General features: G+C 39.6%; 1 protein-coding gene across 5 annotated transcripts; it reads left to right on the top strand.

Moving 5' to 3' along the window:
- The first annotated feature begins 267 nt into the window (after positions 1 to 267).
- yrk (Yes-related kinase) lies at positions 268 to 22128 on the top strand. 5 transcript variants are annotated; one of them, XM_088010213.1, is made up of 14 exons: positions 268 to 518; positions 10172 to 10215; positions 10558 to 10812; positions 10968 to 11070; positions 12339 to 12437; positions 12615 to 12718; positions 12853 to 13002; positions 14321 to 14485; positions 14883 to 15038; positions 16277 to 16456; positions 17778 to 17854; positions 17948 to 18101; positions 18986 to 19117; positions 20941 to 22128. In XM_088010213.1, exons 3-14 carry the CDS (start codon positions 10581 to 10583, stop codon positions 21147 to 21149), a joined length of 1761 nt encoding a protein of 586 aa, XP_087866339.1. In that variant the 5' UTR covers positions 268 to 518; positions 10172 to 10215; positions 10558 to 10580; the 3' UTR covers positions 21150 to 22128. The 5 variants fall into 5 exon arrangements, with proteins under 5 accessions (XP_087866339.1, XP_014865723.2, XP_014865722.2 ...); XM_015010236.2 differs by lacking the exons at positions 268 to 518; positions 14883 to 15038 and adding exons at positions 567 to 960; positions 2567 to 2696; XM_015010237.2 differs by lacking the exon at positions 14883 to 15038.
- The last annotated feature ends 897 nt before the right edge of the window (positions 22129 to 23025 follow it).

Raw genomic sequence — 23025 nt, 5'->3', positions numbered from 1 at the left:
CCTAAGTTTAAAACCATTTTACCCACTTCCGTGGACAAACTGAACTGAAATTGATCAACTCGAAAAATAGACTTAAAAATAATAGGATTTTGACTTATTTAAGATGTTGCAAACCTGAACAAAAATGATTTTCTACATTGGTACATGTCGTGGTACATGTCGTACCACTTTTACACCACAAGATGGTAGCAAGCTTCCTTACATTAACTTGTTTAGCGGATGTAAACCAAAGGCCACAGTTAATCGTGAATGTGCATCTGCTATAGTTACCAGAGGTCAATTTTGCCACAGTTGAAATATTAGTGGAAGCTCAAAAGGTCAAGGAAGGTACCGTACACTAAGAAGTTACGTTAATTTTTCATGCATGCATATAGTTTTTGACACGGATGTCACACATTTCCTTCAGTCTTCTTCCTGTCTTTCGCACCACTCGGTCAAAGTGTCACATCTGAGCTGCAACTGCACATCACCCAGGAACCGAGGCTGATTCAGCGCGGCTGTCAGCTTTTAAGTGAAATGTAAGTCACTTGTTAAAAGTAAAGGCAGACCTTGTTTTCTTTCTTTTTTTTTTCTTTTTTTTTTTTTTTTGGAAAGTTAAAACTGTGGTCTGAATTAGGTTTATTTATCTAAAAATCGCCGATATATTGAAGTCATTCCTCTTCCAGATCCGGTGTGCAATTTTCAGGCGTGTCTGCTGTCGCTAATAGTTATTTCAGGTGCGTTACGTCTCTCCTTCGACACAGATAACCGCTTTCGTTGGAATTTGCGTTAAAAGTCACTGTTTCCGCTGAATGAAGTGTCCACGGGTCCACTCCACGCGCGCCGCCCTCTGGGCTGGTCCTTTTAGTGCACGCGCGCTCCTTTTTTTTTCTCACTCATTTTGCTCTCTGAAGCAGCGCGCGACTCTTCTCCAGCCACCCACACCTGGATTCACCGCTTGAACGTCCGCTTCTTTCTCTGGTATGTACACATTGAGCTAATTCAGTGACTTATTTCTGTAATGTAAACTCCATTGCAAAAAAGAAAAAAAAAAAAGAAAGAAAGTTACATCTATTCTTGAAGTGTTCAAAGGTTCTTGTGTGTCAAAAAAGACACACATTAAAGTATTTAAATGGCAACATAACCAGACAAACCCCTGTATAGACTGTATATCCCAAGCAGCCCAATTATATTTTAACGCTGCTTTTCTGACTTATCAATTTGTCAAATTTCTGATGACATACGTGAAAGCTGATGAGAAGCGGCTTTCTGTCTGCTAAATAAAGGGAAGTTCAGCTGCACTTGCCTACGAGAAGTTGATGAAGTGCGGTTATGCCCTTGTTCTCGCTCTCTCCGTGATGGACAGATGTCCTACCACAGAGGATGTTTAGAAATCATGCTGCAATGTCAAAACAGTGGAATTTACTTTGAAGAGTTTTGTCATAACCTGTGTTGCCATCAAGAGGGTTGGCAATATCTCCTCTCAAGCTTTCGCCCTGAAGGGAATTCAGTGAAGCACAGACTTTCAAGAGATGTAGTATTTATTTCTTCAGTATTTCATTTGCTTGTGTTAATCTTTTTTTTTTTTGTCCTTGATGAATGTCTGTCATTTAGTCCAGACGCTGATCTTAAAAAGTTGCTGTTTCTATGATAAGTGGCAAGACTTTTCCCTGTCTTTATAAAGTATAACCCAACACGGCCCAGCTCCTTCTCTGTCTGTTGCTGCACACCGTCAGTGAGCTGCCTATAAGACAGCAAATTTGCTTTTTTGGCTCACAAAAGTTGCCAGACAGTCTCAATTTCCCGGCAAATATCTGGCAGAATGGTAAAAATGGCTCCATTGGCACCTAACAACTGCCTTAAAGCATACCAAATTATATATTGTTTGGATTTGTGATGGGTACATGTTCCTAAAATTTTCCAGCTAGATCTTATTTCTGTCAGTGTGTTAGATTTTCCTTTAGTAGATTATTCATAGTACATGCCTGCAGGAAACCACCTAGAGGAAAAGGCTGGGCTGCCTGTTTCCTCAACATAGCCATCTATCAAAAAATGTTTTTATGGTTTTAACATTAAGCTTGGGCAGGTTGCTAATCCTTGTAGTTTTTTTTGTAATCTCTGAAATTATAGGTTTCACCACTTTAAAAAGTTTAAGGGCGATGAAGATATTGTGAGAGTTTTGATGGGTAAAACCACTGTTAGGCCGGACTCCTTCACTTCCTGTTTCTTTACGAGGTCAGTTCCTGTCTATAGCCCTGGAGCTACATAGAGGCAGGAAGGAAAGGGACTTGTGTATATTCTCTGCTGTAGGAAGAATTAGAATTGCACATTGCCATAGTCCTAAACACCTGCATGAGCTGAACATGACACAAGGCAGTCAGCTTCCTCTTGTTGGACAAAGTCTCGACCCTCCAACGTGTAGAAAACAGGGGAAACCTCTGAGAGTTACAAACAACAATCCGGGTCTGGCCTCTGTATCTCAAGGATGTGATGACATCATGTAGAAACAGGACGTCCCGATGGCTGAGACGCCTTACTTTTCCACTGTTCCCCCTCTAACTCCGTCTCCCTCTCCCCTCTGTTGCAGTGTGTGCGAGAGGGTTCAGTGACAGCTTGCTTCCCATTGTCCTATCATTCCTGCCCCACTCGCATTCTGCATCCTGTCGAGTTTCCTGCTCACGGTGCGGAGTTAGAAAGAAAGGTCCGACCACGAAAAGGTAAAAATAATAGACCAAGAGGACGGGGTGGCAAAAGCAATGGCTGCCGTCTTTAAGGAGAAATCGGTAAAACAGGACAGATTTAGGATCGAGCGTGTGTGTGTGTTTGACTGCGGTGAATTTTCCCTCTGGGAGCAGCTTATCTGCAGTCCACTCAGCAGGAAAGGGTGTGTCACTTGGATATGGATGTTTGCGGGAGTGACGGTGTTGATGGAGGGGTTGATGTTATTGTGATTTTTAGAAGAATGCACAGAATGCTCGGTAGTAGTTTCTAGGTCAAAGTTTTGTTGCTTCCTTACATTGTTTGAACTGGACAAATCCAGCAGTATGCTGAAACGTACTCAAGCGCTGAAGTGGAAAGTGACATTTCCACGGCTCTTCTTCAGTACCGTTTTTATGAACTTCTGCATCAAAGATGGAGAATGGGTCTGATTGCCAGTAGATATGGGCAAAACGATTCACCTTCCAGTACCTATTACATGTCCAGTTATTTGAGAGTAGGTGGCTCTCTGTGTTGCCCAGAGTGTAAATATCTAAGAAAATAAAGCTTTTTCTTGACATTTATGAAGATGTATCTGCTTTGCAGTGAGAACTTAAAAAGTTATTTTACAGTTTTAGCTGAAGGCGTATTGCACCTAATTATCTAAAACATCATTTCGAACTGAACTGTTCTATCCTGCCTAGAAATGATATAATATGCACTTTGAAAGTTATGAAACATGTTTTCCTTTCCTTTGCATGCACACACATGCACACACACATATATATTGTACATATATTTCACATGATCATAATGTAAAGTAGAAAAGAACATAAATTTTAAAAAAAGCTGTCCGTTTTTATTGATAATTCATGAAACAAAATGTTGAAAGATATTTATAGCCTTCTTAATAATCGATGAAAAAATTGTATTTTAACAATACAGCATTCGTGCCCTCCTGGTAATTACTGCCCAGTAGTTTACATGCTTGCACTTGTACTTTGACACTTTGTTTGATCTGGAAGGCCTTCTAGTCATCACTCTGATCTTTACCTTTTTTCTTTTTTTAGATGTTTGTTTTTTTGGCATTAGTGGCCTTTATTGGCGGTTACCAGGCAGGAAATGTTGGATGTCAAACCGAAGACACCTGCACTGACGGTTTAAGTTGTTTTTTTATGAGTTGATGAAAAAAACGTGAGACTTTTGCTTTATCTATTTGACGCATAGAGTAGCATAATGTTGCCATTCTCCCATTTTGTTGCTGTCCCCTGCTGGTCAGCTGGCTGAAAGAAGCTATCATATACCCCATTTACAAGAAATGCAAGTTTGCAATTTTGGAAATATTTGGGTTGCAGAAAATAAAGATGGTCTTAGTGTTGAAACTAACATGAAAGTTAAACAGTTTTAAAACTACAGTCTTTGGTAACACTTTATTTGAAGGGGTGTGCATAAGACTGACATGACACTGTCATAAACATGACATGACATCTGTCATGAACATAAAGAAGTCTTTATGAATGTTTATGACAGTTGTCATACAGTACCATTCAGTAAATAATGACACTTTTAATGCAAAGTTGCTCTAAAAGTTGCATTGAAAGTCCATTAAAAGTGCCAACTTTTTTTTAAATTATCATAATTTACAAAATCATGCAAAGTTGGCACTTTTAATGTGATCATGCACAGTTCCATTCTTCAAGAGGAACGGTCCCACTGGCCTGATAAATAAAACAAGTTTAATTCAAAAAGTAAAATCAACACGTTTTACAAGAATCTGATAATGATCCATTTCTTAAAAATCAGGTATCCCTGGACAGAGAGATATCAGTCTTCATTAAGCCCACTCTGATTCAGAAACCAACAAAAATGTTGTTCTCTTGTTACCAATTGAGCAGAAATGAATGCGCAAGTTCATTGTGTGAAGCATTAATAATAAATAATATACAGTATGAGCATTATAGCGCTGCCTCTAATGTCTAATACACCAAACGTGTCTTAATATTCTCTTTCTTTTTCTTGCTGCTATATTTGAAAAGTTGCTTTATGAAATAAAAAATCAAACATGCATCTGCTGCAACTATCTGTGATTCTGACTTTTACAGTAAAAGTTTATTACAACTTTAGCTCCGGAGCACGACCATGCAGAGCAGTGGAGAGCTCTGCATGGCTCTCCGCTGCTGGAGAGCTCACCATTTATACAGTCGACGTTTTTGGTATTTCCGCTGAAGCATTTCATGGTCAGCCAGCTGGGAAACTGTGTCTGACTTCAAACAGACAAAACACGAGCGCAGGTATTTAGGTGAGACGACAGCCCACGAAAAAGCTCACACGTGAAGCTTGAGTAAAGTTCTTTGATGCCTGGTGAATATTAGCAGTGGTGCAGCCAGACTTATCAGAAACGAGCATCGCACTTCTCCTCCAACAGAGGAAGCAGGGTTTGTTTCACAGCGTAGTCTAATTATTACTTTGTATTAGTGTGCTGCTATAAAAATTTCCTATGACATTTATCGACCAGTCCGCAACAGGAGGTTGAATCTGTGCTTATTCAAGTCCCAAACATGAAGAAGGGCCGTTTTGCGCAGGGGCATAACCGAAAAACAGCTATTGCTCCACCATTAACTTCACCCTCAATGTATACCAGGGAGAGGGGGGAGCACTAATACACCTTCTGAGTGCTATATTTCCTCTTTAAAAGTCAAAGTTTGTAGTAAAAGCTATCCCCCCAGCACTGTATCTCATTGTTGTCATATGTAATTAACAAGCAGTGTGAGCTCAGACTGTCAGACTAAGTGTGATGTTTATAGGAGATTAACTGTGCAACCCCCCACTTTACCACTCATCACCAACACCACAGAACGCCCACACACTCTCATACTCTTAACCCTCGTACATGTTATGACTTTGAAAGCTTGCAACCTGAACTTCAGTGGTTATTAAACATATTAAGGTGAGCTGCTCTGAGCAAGTGAGAATTTCCGATCACAGGGAAACGTCTTCTTTTTTTCTTTCTTTTTCTATCTGGAACCCACAAATCGGCTTCAATCACACCAGTTGTAAATTTAGTACAGCTTCTGTGTGCAGAGGGTGGAAAACAAAGCAATGACAGGATTATCTAGTTAACGGGAACCTAACAGGGAATAATGACCGATAAAACACTTCCCAGTATATGTGTGATTGCGACTGCTTTATTATTTCATACCTGTTTGTGGTCACCTGCCAGTCCCAAAAGGGCAGGAAGAGTGACAACTGAACATAAAAGGGCAAAGGAAGGCTAGTTAAATCAAAATGGCCTCGCTGACGCCCCATATCACTTCTACTTTCCTTGCTTCACTCAGTAACAGCATCTGAGGAGTGGATGTAGAGAACGTGAAAGGTGCTGTAGCACAGAGTGTAGAGCAGCAACAGAAAGGAAAGTGTGAGCTTTTGGTGTTTTTGCGGCTCTGCAGCTGCTCTGGGTGTGTATGTGGATGGACTCTGGCCTCGGTTTCCAGGAAAAGGGGGGAGCCATCAGAAGGGTGGACAGGAAACCCTAACAGGGCTAACTTCCTGTAACTCTCACGATGGCCGGTCTGATAGTGAGAGAATGTTTGTGTGTGTGAATTTGCTGCTGTATTTTCTGCTGCATTACATCGCCCCGAAACAGCCACTGTTGCTGTGAAGTTCTGTAAGAACGTCGAGGGCTTTTAGAGGGGAACGAGTAAACCTGCAAGTTGCCATTTTGTCACAATGAAAGTAATGAATGATTTCTCTTCCTTCTCTGCCATAACTTGTATTGTTCTCATTTTGTCACTTCCTGTGCATTCCTGAGTAGGTGGGGTGGCTGCAGCCTGGAAGGTTAGCCATCTTGAAAGGTTGCAGGTTAGAATCTCAGAGCGATCTGCAGATATTATCCCGATTTATGTGTGTGAGCTCAGCCAAAAGTAATCACTTCTAAATTAAAACCTGCAATTGTCTGGGCGATGATCTTTTGGCCCAGCTTTTTATAACTTCTAAATATAAACTACACATTTTAATACAGACCATACATACAAAAGTCCTGCTTATTTTCTTGTAAATGTATTCACACCTCTTAAGCTTTTTTCACATTTTGCCACATTACAATCTCAAACTTGAATGTATTTTGAATGGATTTATATGTGAAAGTCTCGAGTCTTCTGCACAGTGCTGGCATTGTTAATCTTCCCATCAACTCTGACAAGCTTGTCTCTGGCGAAGACAAGGATCCCGTAGCATGATGCTGCCACCAGCATGTTTCATTGTGAGAACGGTGTGTCCACTGTTTGTCTGCCACCGCACTCTGACACATCGGCAAAATAAAGCTTAGGTTTGATCTCATGTTTGTTGTCTTCCCTCTATGACATGAGACAAGCTGCAGAAACAACCACAAAAATACCTTCTGGTTTGTGGTTGTGATGTGAAAAAAATAAAAAAATAAAAAAATAATAGGTGTTAATGCTTTTCTTTTAGGCTCTTATGTGAATGGAGAACATGCATCTTCGTCTTAATTTTGTCAATGCTAACATATCAAAACAGGCACTTTCTGATGATTATTTTTCGTATCAAAAGATGCCATTCCAAAAATCTTGCGTGTTTTTGTTTGTCTGCTTCTGTACGGTTTCCAGAAGCCAAAGTGAAAGTTAAGGGGTTTCAAAAGATTTCTTTTTAAATTGTGTTGTCTTGGAGACATGAAATATTTCTGAAAAGTACAAAAAAGAAACACTTGAGTAAAGACACCACAGTTTCATAGTATCATGATATCAACACATCTTAGACAAAACATGTGCAACATGGTTTGAATGCTTTTATAGAAAGCAAAACGTTTATTACCAACTCTTTTCAAATGTGGTAACATGGCTATTTTTACAGTCAGAGTAATGTTTTTTTTAATAGACTTGCACAAAAACGTAGAACAACCACCAGCTAAATTTGTGTTTAACTTTGAAATCTTCTTGATGTCAGCGACATTAGTTAGTGAGGCTGTCTGCTCCTAGCAAGCCTGCAGTGGGCTTCTTGACAGACATGCCTCTTGTAACTTAGCAACTGTAATTTTAAAGCAGCGTTACTGTAATAATATTTGTGATGGGTGGTGCCGCTTTAGTTTTTAGACTACGTCTGGTTTTCTGTGTTTCTTCATAGCAGCTTAGATCTTCAAGCCTCCTCATGCATAATCTGATGAAACACGCTTTTTATTTTTATTTTTAAGAGGAACATTTCATAACTGAGCAGAACAATTCTTATCCTCTTGTCATCTTTTACAGGAACAAGAAAGAGCAAGCATCTAACATGGCTTTTGCTTTGGTGCTTCATTACAGGGTTGAGATTAGGATTTTATTGGTGGTCTTCAAGGTTCTGACTTGATGATACTTTAATGATCTTTTACACTGTCTTGCTCAATCTAGAAGACAGCCAATTGAGCTTTAATAAAAATATTCCAACACAGAAATAGATTATCTCTCCTTTACAGTTGCTTCTCTTATTTATATCCATATTAGAATAGCTGAAGGCTCACAGTGTTGTGAAAGACCCAGTTCATTTGACTCCAACAGGTCTTGACAAGTTAACTCTATAAATTGTGCAATCAAATGATTTAGCTTTTTCTGGGCTTCTGCATTTTAAAAATATAATTAAAGAAAGTGCAGGGATATATATATATTACAAAAGTGATTGTGATCAAAATACACTTTAAAATCAGACAGATAACATGAGTAAGTGTAGTTTTCAAAGTATGATTTTGTGTATTAAGGAGAGAATGGTATCGATCTGACCCTATGTGAAATTGTTTTAAAAGCAGGAATGTCTTGGTGTGGCCTAGTCAAAGTTGTATCTGGTTGAAATATTGTGGCAAGACTCTCCACAAGGTCTCTGTGGGTCTTCATGCTTGAAGTCCCTCCAGTGTGGCTGAAGTCAAACACTTCGGCAAAGATATAAAAGATTCATCTCCAGTTGGCTGTAATGCTTGTTGGCAGCCAAAGTTACAGTTATTGGGTTTAGGGGCTAATAAATGTTCACATATGGACAGACTGGTTTATATAATGCTTAATAATAAGATCAAATTGAGAAAAGAGCTTTTTGTAGTAAGTCTGGTTATATTTGTTGAATCTAAAATTTGTTTGATGAACATTTAAGCCAGACGAAAAAGCAAAAACAGAACAAATCTATTATGTTTTTTTTCTTCTCACCACTGCATAACGTATATTGTTAGATACAAACTGACATTAAGTAGAAAAACAAGACATCTTCATAATAAAAAAGCTTTAATGTAGCATCTCTTCTCATGTTTCTCTCTGCAGCACTCTGTTTTTAGCCAAGCTCTTTAATCTACTCAGTAATAAGATCCCCTAAAATAAAAAGGTTGACATCATTAGAAATTTCTTCTAAAGCAGCAAAGAGTATGTTATTAAAAAACATGAGACGCAAGTCGTTCTGCTTTTTACCTAAAAATTTTTAGAATTCCCATTTGCCCTCATACTAATAATTGGGTAACATGTTTTTTTTTTTTTTGCTGAATTTGACAACTTTGACAAAACCTTGAAGTGATACTAAATGGGATTTGAAAAATACATTTTATTTCTGCTGAGCTGAGTCAAATGATAAGAAGAGCAGGAATTCCCCATCACTACAAAGCAGTTTGCATGTATTAATCTATTTTTATTAAAACCATGTAAAGTCAGTTTATGCGATGAAAGCGGCTGATCAGCTTTAGTCCTTTTAAACAACTGATACTTCATGTAGATTGTAGAATATTTTTCACTAATGGCTTCTTATCGATGCAGTTTAAGCTCAGTAACCAACAGCTGGTAGTCAAATGCAAACACTCTTATCTTTTAAATATTACTTAATGCGAACCTGCAATATTTTTAAAGCACCGCCACTAACCAGAACAGCTTATGTTTATAGCCCTCATTGTTCTGCTTGCAAATAAAACATTTGACAGTTTTTACTGTACGTTTCTTCCTCTTTGTGTTTGCGTTAGCTTTTTATTTGCTTTGTGAATGTGCAGTCTGCCGAAACGGTGTGGTTTTCTCAAAACTGGAAGTCGGGATTGACACAATGATCTTTGTCAAAGCCATTACGCACCTTCACGGCCGAGCCGCTTTATGTCCGTTACCCTCTGCTCCTGTGATGACATGTCAAAGCTTGTTATGCCACAAACTCTTAAGCGTCCACACGCACATGTACATGTGTGCACAGCTGTTGACCGAAAGAATAAGTTAATAGCCTCTCTCGAAACGCCAAAGCAAAAAGGGAAGTGGCTAACCTCACATCTCTCTCTCTGTCAAACCTTATCTCAAGCTGTCTGTCTTTTTTTTTTTTTTTTTTCGTCTAACTTCTCTGCTTGCAACTGCCTCACGCTTTACTGCTCCTAAGCCTTTTTTCTCATATTCGGTCCTACAGTTCCCTTTCTTCAGTTCTCTGCCCGTCATCCCCGCTTTGCCCCGCTCTACCCCACGAGCCCCCCCGTCACTCAACTCCTCCCCTCTCTTTTTCTTTCCAGTGGCGATGGTGATTGACAGATGATCTGACAGAGGAAGACATCAGGTGAGGAAAAAAGTGAACTTCTCCTTCCTACCCCACAATTAATTCCTCACTCTCCATCTCCTGCACCTCCTACCATTTAAGGGAAGTTTTATTTTTTTGTTTGTTTAAAGTTAGTGACTTCTCTCTCTGCAGTTCTCTATTTTTATTTTGATCAATGTGTGTCAGTAATCTGAGTTGCTTTCGGTTCACATCAGCGCCCAGAAATTAATTCAACTGCAGTGATGAGACACGAGTTATTTTCTATTTTATTTTTTTACCCTCTTGAAGAAAACAATTATTTTAAAAGTGAAAAAAAAAAGTTACAAAGAAAGAAAGAATAAATCATCATCTTTGCATTCACAGACGCTGTTGCCGTTCCGGTTATTATGGGGTGTGCCTGTTGCAAGCAGAAAAAGTCAGCCAAATCATTAGGAGCAACATCAGGAACAGTAGATGTTACCGATCTGTCTGCGAACAATGCAGATGGCCTGTCTGGAGGTTTGTCCCAGGGACGCTACTGTCCGGACCCCACTCAGGCCATCCCAGACTTCAACAAGCCCTTCCCGTCCCCTTCTGCGTTCCCCAGCACCAATGCGCACCCTCGGCCTGGAGGCATGGGTAGGCAAACCATTTCCAATTTAAAACGTTAAAGTACTAATCCTCCTTTGATGAGTTCTCTGTCGTGCGATGTCTGTTTTCTGATTTGCGCCAGCACAAATATTTGAAGAACGGGAGTGAAGTGGCGGATGGATGCGTTTTGTTTTTTGCTGCAGGTGGCGGAGTCACTCTCTTTGTAGCTCTGTACGACTACGACGCTCGCACCGAAGATGACCTCACTTTCCAGAAAGGAGAGAAATTCCAGATCATCAACAACACGTGAGTTACGACAACACGCACTTGGAAAAATACGTATTCACACACCTTCAACGTTTTCCACACTTTTCATGTTGCAGCCAGAAACTTTGGGGTGTCTTAATGGGGTTTGTATGAGACAGTCCAGGTCACGTTGAGTAAAATTATAAAGTGGAAGAAAAAGGATACATAAAGTTATTTCTTTATAGATTTGTGGTTTCCATCTGTATTCAACCCCCCCGATACTCTGAAACCTCTGAATAAAATCAAACCAATTGCTTTCAGGAGTCACCTTATGAGTAAACATGAGAGTCTGTGTGTAATGAAAAGTCCCGCTGTTCTGCAAAGGCCTGAGAGGATTGTTAGAGAAACCAACAGCTGTGGAGACAAACAGCTTATGTGGGAGAATCTGTTGATAGGACAGCTGATTGTTGTGCAATCCAAAAAAAATCTTTTCAGTGAGTGACAAGGATGTCAGTGTTAAATACCATCATAGCCGCCTGTGAAAACCGATGATGGTGAGTTGGATGACCTTATGATACATGAACTGTTAAAGGAACTGAAACTGGGGCTCAAAAAATGTTTTCATGTCTTAGAGAAGCCTAGTTAATGTTCAATCCTAAATATAATTCAGGACTGGACTTGGGAATTGGTCCATCCGATCTGATGGAGCTTGAGCTTTTTATGCTTTAAAAAAATGGACAAAAAAAAATTCTGGGCGTTTCTTACAGGCATGGCTGCAGAAGAAGGTGGTTCTACAATACAAGTGCATATCACTTACATCCTTTTATATTGTTAATATTTGCATTTGCTAAGAGTGGTCATAAACATCTGAGTTACTCCTTTGATTGTAAAGTGACAAACGGTAGAAAAAAGGTCAAGATAGGTGAATATTTTTAGGAAGCAACATAAGCAGCGTTTCAATGTCTGCAGATGCTACACGAAAGGACCGCAGCAACAGATAAGAATTTATCTAAGAGCTGACAGCGTATGGAGTTCTGTGAAGGCTAAATTGATCCATGTTCATTGTGTTAAACGAAGTCAGTTGACTGTTTTTGTATGCATTAAATTCCTCCCCTTGTGAATAAATGTCACTGATTAAAAAAGCATCGGCGGTCTCGGCGGCTGCAGGGCACGTCGACCAGCCTTTGTTATTGAAAAACATTTTGTCCTGCTCAGGAAATCCAAAATCAATTTACATGATGTTGACATTTGACCAATGCTGTTTATTTCTTATCCAGCAATATTTTCTTTTTTTTTTTTTTTTTTTTATAAATTGTCTTTGGTTACAGGGAGGGTGACTGGTGGGAAGCCCGCTCGTTGAACACCGGCAACTCAGGTTACATCCCCTCCAACTACGTAGCTCCTGTTGACTCCATACAGGCTGAAGAGTGAGTTTGCACCAATAAACTAAAACACACAGTGACTGTTTGTTTGTTTTTTTGTGTGTGCTGCGCTTTAAGCCAACACTTAAAACTCCCTTAGTGATTGACATGTAGTCTGAAAGCAGAGGTCAAGTGATGTGTGATGTTATTCCAATCACCTGTGTGGCGCTCTCGTGGTGACAGGTGGTATTTTGGGAAGATGGGGAGGAAGGATGCGGAGAGACAGCTGCTGGCTCAGGGCAACCAGAGGGGAACTTTCCTCATACGAGAGAGTGAGACCACCAAAGGTGAGGAGAAGAAACATTCAACACGTCTACATGCGCTATCTCTTTAAAGAGACTGTAAAAACAATCAAATCTTTCGACTCTTTCACGTCAGCCAACCTCCCCTTCACGTAGCCTTTCGCATTTCTCTCACACAGGTGCTTACTCACTGTCCATCCGGGACTGGGACGACAACAAGGGAGATCATGTCAAGCATTACAAGATCCGCAAACTAGACAACGGTGGCTACTACATCACCACGAGGTCACAGTTTGACACTGTTCAGCAGCTGGTAGAGCACTACACAGGTAACACGCCAGCAGTTCACAAATTCATCCTCCTCCTTCCTGATCGCCTGCCAGCTTTCAAAGCTCCTCTTTCGGTGTCGTTGTACTGAAATATTGCTTCAGTTGATGTGTAATTCATTATTTACAAGTCTTTAGCATAAACCTTGAACTTTTTCACATAGATATTGTCAAATTACTGTCATGACCTTCGGCGTGCTTTAGTGGCGGTGCTGTGTAGGAATGTATGAGTATTGTAAATGGTCACGTGCAAAGATGCTTTGCAGTAGAACCACACAGATAGGTGGATTCAGCAGTTGTGAAGCAGGAGAAAGTAATGGATGGCTTAGAAACAAATGCAATGTGGCATGCATTTGAATTGGGAACCAGTTACTCTGACTGCCCTCATTAAGATCCAGGGTGACCAGTTGTGTAACCATTTTTGGCTACGTTGCATTTGGGGATATGCTCCAACTTTACACATCTAGAAACTGAAACTTATGCTTATTTTTCTACAGTAGTTTAAGTTTGGTCGGGTTTGATGCATAGCTTCCGTGAACTTCAATTATTAAGTCCACAGATCCTCAGTCAGATCTAAATTCAGCTCTTAAAATTTCCATACCGAAGCTGAAGAAAAGTGTCTCCACAATATGACGCTGCCACCACCGTGTTAGGTAATTTTAAAGAATTTATTTCTTGTCTTCTTCACAATAATAACCTACTTTGTGTTGGTTTTGGTTATCGTACGTGAGCCTGGGCATTATAAATCCCTCTAAAACATGTAAAACAACAAAAAAAATGTAGCTGCAACGTGACGTGAAAAAGTTCAAAGTGTATGAATACTTTTGAGAGGAAATCTTAAATACTTCCACCTGATACTGCTTTTTGCATTGTGCTTTTATAACCATAGGCAGTCCCTATAAAAATAACTGAGTCAGTCATGATTAATAGGAAAAATTAAGTTACTCTGGCCTTTTTAAAATGTAAGAAACACGTTTTACTTCAGCTACAAACTCGAAAAAGAAGAGTTTAGATGACATAATGTGTTTCACTTCCGTCTCTAGTTGAAAGTGTAAATCTGCCCCCTAGTGGCGCATTTTGGGAACAGCGCACATAATTCAGTTTGCATCTTGGCACGTATTTTTTTTGTCTTTCCCACAGCATCCTGGCTGTGTTTCTGCCACATTTATGCATATTTTTGCTTTGTACATTATATGTTTATGTGTGTTGTGGTGTTGTATGTTTGCTTAACTTGCATTTTTCTTTCTTTACCTTTTGCATTTGCTCTGCTCTTCTCTATGTTTTGTCTGTTTGTATGTCTCTCCGTCTCTCTCTGTCTCAGAGAGAGCGGCGGGACTGTGCTGCCGCTTGATGGGCAGCTGTAAGAGGGGCATGCCTAAGCTGGCCGACTTATCAGTGAAGACCAAGGATATGTGGGAGATTCCCCGCGAGTCTCTCCAGCTGATTAAGAAACTGGGCAACGGCCAGTTTGGAGAAGTCTGGATGGGTAGGACTGTTGGGGATTCGCTGAAGGAGAAAAAAGAACAACAGAAGCACACCTGTTTAAAAATGTATAACTGCAACGGGATAGAAAGTGTGAATATTTCTTAACGTAAAATCGTAAAGAAACAAATTCATAAATAAATAAATTGAAAAGTTGCAAGTGGGCGCGTCACGCAGAGGAATCTGAGTTCCTGTTCCACATCCAGATGTGCTGAGTTGTTCTCCTGATCCTCCTTTTGTTGCATGTGCATGTTTTTAAAACTCACATCACATTTTGTCACCCCTTTCCATCTTTTCACCAACTCTCCAACCCACACCTTCACCCTTTCTTCTCCCATCCTCCATCACCAAACTTCTTTCCCACCATCTCTGGCACCCCCTCTCCCTACTCTTCCTCTTAGGAACTAACGATGGACTCTGTTACTACCTGACCAAGCCCTGCCTCAACTCCACCCCTCTCACCCTGGGCCTTGGGCGGGACGCCTGGGAAGTGCCGAGGGAAACCCTGTCAATGCAAAGGAAGCTGGGACAGGGGTGCTTCGGGGATGTCTGGATGGGTGAGACTGATGCGGGCAAACTCTAAAAGTTAGGAAAAACAGGGAAAAATTGAGCTGTAACAAAGATTATTTTGGTTTATTTCAGTGTCTAATTCAAGATTTCCTTTTATGCCAGTGTATTGTTTCTCAGTAGAGAACACACTGGATATTTTTACCTTAAAATATAAAACCCTGAAAGAGTTTTCCAGTGACTAAATCTGAGTGCTTTAACATATTTTTTTGAGCTGTACAGGTTTTCATCCTGATGTCATCTGTGTGTACAGTGCTGCAGGAAGTTCACACACTCCCATCACGGACATAAATCTCACACTCCTTTAGGTCCATTAAGGACACATTTGAACCATTCTTTTTACAGTGTGGATTGAATTTCTCCTCCAAAGTTTAGAAAATGTTGCTGAGCAACTCTTTTTGTTGCTGTCACCAAGATCCCTGCACTATTCTGGACGGATAGTTCATCTTTGTTCTAACCTGAAATATTGGAGTTACTTTAAATTGGCAGTTTTTAGTTGTTTCTTGGGTTTCAAAGTCTCCCTTTCACTTCCCCAAACCTACTTTGTTAATGAGTTCAATTTTTAACTCCTCTGATAAAAACGAGGTAAGAGGAGCTTGTCTGCTGTTACCTCAATTTGAAGGTGTTGACTTTTGACCAGGCACTTTTTTTCTTGGTCTCACCCTGTTTCATGTTGATGCTAAACTTGCTCCATTCAGATAATGACACTGGTGTTTTTGGCTTAGCAATCTTGGTGGTTCCCAGTTCAAACCAAAGTTGAGGAAGCCAGTTTGGAGCAAATGAAGAATATTCCCAAACACTGGGATTATAGTTGGGTGCTTAATAATCAGTCCACAGTTCTTTTGGTTCCTTGAAATCCCTAAACATATGAAATTCATGTCCATAACGAGAGTATGTATACTTCTGACCGACACTGTGACTAAGGGTCTGCTGTTATTGACGTAAGAAAACCAGACAAACCTCTGTTCATCTGTTGTCTCTCGGCTCACTCATTAACATCACGCATGCCCTCCAAAATACCAACCATGTGCATGGATCAGCATTTACCACATGCAACCAGCTCACCACTCCATTTTTGTTTATTGTTTGCTTTTTATATGCTGCAGACACACTGCATGCACATGCAGCTGTCAACAGGACAGACAAATTGGCACATACACGAGGCCTTTTTCTGTGCGCATCCCCGCTTTTCTGTGCGCCCGTTAACTTCAGCTCGTCTGTATGCCAGGCATGTGGAACGGCACCACCAAGGTAGCGGTGAAGACTCTGAAGCCAGGAACCATGTCCCCCGAGGCCTTCCTGGAGGAGGCTCAGATCATGAAGAGGCTCCGGCACGACAAGCTGGTACAGCTGTACGCCGTCGTGTCTGAGGAGCCCATCTACATCATCACTGAGTTCATGAGCCAAGGTATCGGGGTTGAGTAAACTGTCACCGCTCTGACATATTGTAGGTTTGAACTGCCTCCATCGCAGCAGGGGAGAAGCCTTGCTGACGTCAAACTTTTGAAGTGACTTTGAATTATTATTATTTTTTCCATTCCTTAAATGAGACGTACGGTTAATAAAACTCAAAGGGCTTTCGTTCAGTCAGAAGGATTCAGTTCATATTAGAAAAGGAAAGAGCAGAAGCAATATTGATTCTGATTTTTAGCCGCAGCGCTGTTAAACACCAAAAGCCAAAAAGACTTTTACTACATCACTTCCCAAAAGAAGAGTGCAGTGAAAACCAGTGCTCTGTTTCTATTTTATATTAATTTAAAACTCGGATCCTGAGATTTTATCAGATTTTTTCTGATCCAAGTTGGAAAACACTGGTTCTGCTAAATGACGCTCAGTGACCAGGACAACTACTAATACTTTACTTTTCAGCACTGCAGAGACAAGTTCATTGAAGAAGATTATATATTAATCTAATAATACCTAATCTAATTAATCTTACATATTGAGTAGGACACAATTGTCAAAACTGAATATGTGCAGTTTTTATGCTGGCTGTCTCTATGTTTTATATGCAAAGCAGCCATATTGGATCATGCAGTCAAGGTTGATGAGAAACATCTGACTTTTTTCACTTTCGCTCTGATAATTTTCCTAATTTTAAAGACAAAACATGTCGTCTCAGTGGATAAGAATGTCATGTTTTTATTGACACAACAAAGAAGTTGTTGTTGCTTTAAGGTTCGAAATTCCTGTTAAGATGGTGGTGCATGGTAAACTTTAATTTCTGTGATGGTACATAGTAATAAATTATTTGAGAACCATTGACTTGAACCGCCGTTACATCGCTGGGGGTTAAAGCTTTTGTTGCCCTGCTAAAACACAAACTCCTGCCCCATATTCTTAAATCTTTCACATGAGGTCTAAGTTTATTCAGGTTTGTGGTTGTGGTGGCACAAAGTGTGAGAAAGTTCAGCAGTAATAAATAAGCATTGTAAGTATAAACACGAAAGAGCTCTACATGTTTTTAGGATAGATAAAAACAAAGATCAAAACTAAGTAACTTATTTAAAATCCCACTTTACATACATTGAAAAAAATATATATATACTGTAAAAAGGCTAGTGACCCTATCTTCCTTCAATAACCATCATAACGAGTTAGAAATTGACACCAGGAACTTGGAAAATTTTTAGGAAAGTATATTTTCCTGTGTTTTAAAAAGCGACCACCTTCTCTATTTGTCATTGAAAGGTGCCTTTTTTTAAATTTTTTTTTATTTTCTCTAATAGGAAGCTTGCTGGACTTCTTGAAAGACGGAGAAGGCCAGACCCTGAAGCTGCCTCAGCTGGTGGACATGGCAGCACAGGTGAGGTTCAAGTCGAACAGCACGTGGTGGACAAAAGCGAGGCTTTTAGCTCCGCCGCAGACGTGAGCATGTCTGGTTTCTCTTCGTGTTCAGATTGCAGCTGGGATGGCATACATCGAGCGGATGAACTACATCCACCGTGACCTGCGAGCTGCTAATATCCTCGTCGGAGACAATCTGGTGTGCAAGATTGCTGACTTTGGTCTGGCCAGGCTAATTGAGGACAATGAGTACACAGCAAGACAAGGTATCTGTATAAAACATAAGCGTACAGCTTCTGCCAGACGTGTGTGCAAGTGCTCGTGATGAATGAAAATGTCAGTAATTTTGGCTTTTTTTAAAAGTTATCTGAACTAGTGCTTCTGAAGGGCGGAATGAACATGCATCCATTCATTTTTTAAAAGCAAGAATCAGGTGTGCAAGTTTGCATTTATTGTGGATTTTCTGTTAAGCGTTCAGTGTCAAAATTACACATGAAATCACAACTGTAGACTAGTATGGAAGAAAGGGCTTCTGTTTTATTTGGCAACATTTTATTTCACATTCATGCAGACAGAGAAACACTGGTGTTTCATCACCATACAGTTTCTGAACAGGTTAGGCTTTAGTTTCCTTTCAGGTAAAGGTGACAGCTTCAAGTGGTGGAACCATGGAGACACATGAATGTTTTAATTGGACAAAGATATAAAAATAAAACACCTGAACTTGTTTTTAAAGGCTCAACTTTACCTTTATAAATAAATTTCCAAGGACTTTGACTTGAAGCCAAGAAGAATGGCCAATGTTGGAGTGTGTATGTATAATTTTAAGCATCCACAGTATTAAGCCAGTTTCTAATGTGTTAATATTTATGGACCCAATGCTTTTTTTTTTTTTTTTTTTTTTTTTAAATTAAAAAAATAACATTAAATTTATTAATTTAAATTTAATATGACATTCATGAACATGATGAGTGGAAGCAAACCATGAGCTGGAACTGAAAATACGTGTGCACGAGTAAGAAAAAAAGAATCTAGTCTTCATCTGCATCTTTTTATATAGTTATTAGTTTAGTCTTTATGTCTTTATTTTTAGTCCTAACCTATCCTAAGTACATGAGCACACATCTTGACTGTGTTACCATGGTTTCAGGAGCAAAGTTCCCCATCAAGTGGACGGCTCCAGAAGCTGCACTCTATGGACGCTTTACCATCAAGTCAGATGTCTGGAGCTTTGGTATCCTGCTGACTGAACTCATCACTAAGGGACGTGTTCCCTACCCAGGTACTGGATCAGACCAAACTCAGATCATTTCAGAGTGAAGCTGTTTAGTTTTTGCATGTGAAACAGCTGATTATTGAGACATGGTGGGTTTTCACACTAACAAACCTTGCCACTGAGCCGCTCTGCTGGAGACTTCATAGCCTAAGCACTTCCTTAGTAGATGAGAACTTACGGTAAAAGGAGGGGTAACCGTTTCTTGAGCATCTTCCACCCTCCTGTGCCAATTAGCATGCCGATCCTGAGGCTTCCCGAGTTTACATGTTTTAATAAGTGAGATAATTCATGCAATTCCTTCACGAGCAAAATGTTATTGATACCTTACACCTCAACTTGGTGATCTGATAAAATATGAAGAAGAATTGTGTGAGAAGTGGGAACAGGGTTGAATAATTTCCCAGTTGTCTTAGTGAAGACGTGTTCATTTTTTGTTTTATCTCCCTCTTCTTCTGCAAGTTTTTATTTATTATTTTTTTCATCCTGTAAACGGATCTTATGTTGTGCATCTTCCCCTCATTTTCTTTTATTTTTTCCAGTCTAGCGAGCACAAACACTCTCTTTGCACTCTGCATGTGTGCACATTAATGCACACATGCAGCTGTTGTTGTTCAGGTGATATAAAGAAAGTTATTATTATTATTTTTTTAGCAGAGATATTTGTTGACCAGGACAATAGTACCAAGACTGAAGCGAAACCTTTTGGAGCCTTTGGAGTTGTGATGATGTTGCAGTAAATATCAGTACCAACCCACCTGAAACACCCCGATGTTACCGGAGCGCCTTGCATATATTTGCTGTGTCCTCTGCTACCTGGCTTATGCCAAACTTTAATCAGAACTTTTAATGACCTCCTTGCATGAGCAGCTTTCTTCACTTTCACTTTCATAATGAGAAATCTGTGGATTGTAATGATCTATAGTTGTCTTTATGATAGATCCTCACACCTGAGCTGTGGTTCCCTGCTGCTCCCACAGAGTTACCACAGGCTACTTGGCTGCTTCTCTGATTAATGCTCTGTTTTCCCAAGTCTGTCAGGTTAGGTCAGCGCTCTCCAACATGCAGCTCCAACGCTGCATGTTGTTCTCAGGTCCCTTCACAGTTGCTCTTAACTTAGACCAAAAATAAATGACAGAGAAAGATAAAAAAAAAAAAAAAAGATCTGCTCAAATTTGCCTGCCTTTTTTTCTAGCAACATCAAAAAGCTTCTCGACATCTTTCTCCTGGACCTACCTGCTATGTTCTCAGTACTTTATGATGCGGCTTGTTTTCTAATGTTCTCTAACAAACCTTCATTCTTGCTAGAAAAACAGTTTAGGGGTGCTGTGGTGGCGCAGGGGTTCAGAACCCAGAAATGGAGGCCTTAATCCTCGACGTGGCTGTCGCAAGTTCGATTCCCAGCCTGCTGACTTTTGCCACATGTCTTCCCCGTTCTCTCATTACCTGCTTTCCTGTCAATTCACTATCAAATAAAGGCCACTAGAGCCAATAACACCTTTTTTTTTTTTTTTTTTAAAAGAGACTATTTAAAAACCATGAATTATTTTCCTTCCCCCTCACAGTAAGGGGTACATTATTTTGGTGCATCACAAAAAATACAAATAAAATGTACTGTATATTCCAGACAAAATGCCAAAAGTTCAAAAGATAGAATCACTTTTGAAAAGGCAGGATTTTTATTTTTATCATATTAAGTGTTCCATTAAATTTTTTGTTATTGAATTTTAATTCAAGTGTGCGTAATATATTTGATTTTTGTTGTGTTTTTTTTTTTTTCTTTTTTTTTTAACATAATTCAGTTTTAATCCTTCCTCCTCTTTCCCCTTTAGGCATGAACAACCGCGAGGTGCTGGAGCAGGTAGAGAGGGGCTACCGGATGCCAGGCCCCCACGGCTGCCCGACCTCGCTCCACGAACTGATGCTGCAGTGCTGGAGGCGGGAGGCCGACGAGAGACCCACCTTTGAGTACCTGCAGTCCTTCCTGGAGGATTACTTCACCGCCACAGAGCCGCAGTACCAGCCCGGAGAAAACCTGTGACCGGAATCGTGTCAGACAGACGCGGAGCTTTTAACCCACCATGCAGAAATACAATGACGGGCACGTTGAAGTTGAGCGTTTATTTGTGCCCTCAGTGCTTTTGATCCACACTTAACTCGTATGAAGAAACATATCAACGACTTTGTGACATTTCCTTTGTTTTTGGCTGCCGATCGTCACTGCATCCTGCTCAGAGCAGATCAGTTATCCATGCCGAGGAGTTGGAGCTCTCCTGAACCGGCCTTGCAGTAATGTTGCTTTACTCTGTAACCATGACAACAAGCAACTGAAAGAAAATGTAGATGCTTGTGTTGAGGGGTGGGTTGAGGGAGTCCAGTGGGTGCATGATCTGTTCAGCTGCCATATTTCTTCAGGTCCTTTGATTTCTTTTTTTTTTTCTTCTTCTTTTTTTAAATTTCATTTTGCGAGGAGAATGCCATCAGATTGACTGATTTCTGTGTGGAAAAATGTGCTGATGCAAAAAGTCTCGCCTGCAACAAGTTGCACATCTCAAGGAAGCTCCGACAGCTGTCAGTGAACCTCGCGGTTCTTTGTCTGACCAGATTATTAACAGATTCACTCTGATATTTAAAAAAGATTCAATCTTCAGCAATAACTGAGCAGAGACCTGATTTCATTATAGTTATGATATTTGATTTTAAAAAGTGCCTGCAATGCTGCGCTCAAAGTGGAAGGAATAAGAAATGCGCTTTATGTATGAATTGTCTCGTCTATTGTTCTAATTTAACTGAAATATATCTGTGCATCACAAACATTTCTATATCTAGTAAACATTTATGTATACAGTTGTCGTCCTTTAAGGCTGGAGGGTTGAAAATAAAGAGGAAAGATCTCTGGCAGCGGAATGTGAAGGAATAGTGTTTTAAATGTTTTTTAATGTTTTTTTTTTTTTTTCCACGAATGTAACCTTCATGTTGCAACTTCATTTTATTGTAATAAAGATCAGATATCTTTTCCAGGTGATGGGTTTTTTTTTTTCTCTCATTTGTTTGTGTTTGGGGATTTATTTAAATGACCACTGTTGTTATGTCTTCTTTTGGTAAATGAAAGTTAAAATGTAACTAATAACTTAAAAGAAATAGTTACTGCTTTTGATGGTTGTGCACGTTTAACGCGTAAACTTTGGGAACCTGATTGTTTCATGAGAATTTCATTTGAAGGTAGAAGATTATAAAGTTAAATTGAATTAATAATAATAAAAAAGAAAATAAATTTCAGCTGTCAAACTGACATTTTTCAGAAAAATCACGATTTTAAGGATAATAGATCCAATACAAGTATGACTTTAGTTCCACAATATCTTTTTTTTTTTGTCCAGGATTGTGGAATACACAACTAGCTGTCCTGTCTTTCAGGTTTTTTATATAATAAATATCTTTAGTGTTTCTCTTCTACCTGAGCTGTAGCTCCCACCGTTGGCCTCTCGGCTGATTCTCAGAATAATGTTCTTCCTGCCCAGCCTGTCATTTTTTGGTGGTTAACTATATCTTGGTAAGAATGTGGGTTTGCTACCTTCACTACTTGCATATCTTGATGGTGAGTTAAACACTAATTAGTGTTCAAAACTTATTGTTTTTTGTACTGTTGTTTTTTCACCTCTCTATTTATCCTTATATTTATACTTTAGATGGGTTTCTTCTTTTGGTTGTTGCAATGAATTTAATGATATGAGAGTAAATGTCACATTTTTTTTATTATCAATTTTCAAAAACCTTTAAGTTTGTCACTTAAGATTACAATCGTTGCATTGAAGTTTTAAGACATAAATATACCTCAAATTAAATACATCACTGAGATATTTAATTTGATTTCTACATTACATTTTGTTGGGGTTTTTTTTTTAGCTCCTTGTGAG

This window comes from Poecilia mexicana, unplaced genomic scaffold, assembly GCF_051168715.1.
Source record: "Poecilia mexicana isolate PSO_F unplaced genomic scaffold, ASM5116871v1 scaffold_11, whole genome shotgun sequence".
NCBI lineage: Eukaryota > Metazoa > Chordata > Actinopteri > Cyprinodontiformes > Poeciliidae > Poecilia > Poecilia mexicana.
This window is presented reverse-complemented; position numbering and strand designations above follow the sequence as displayed.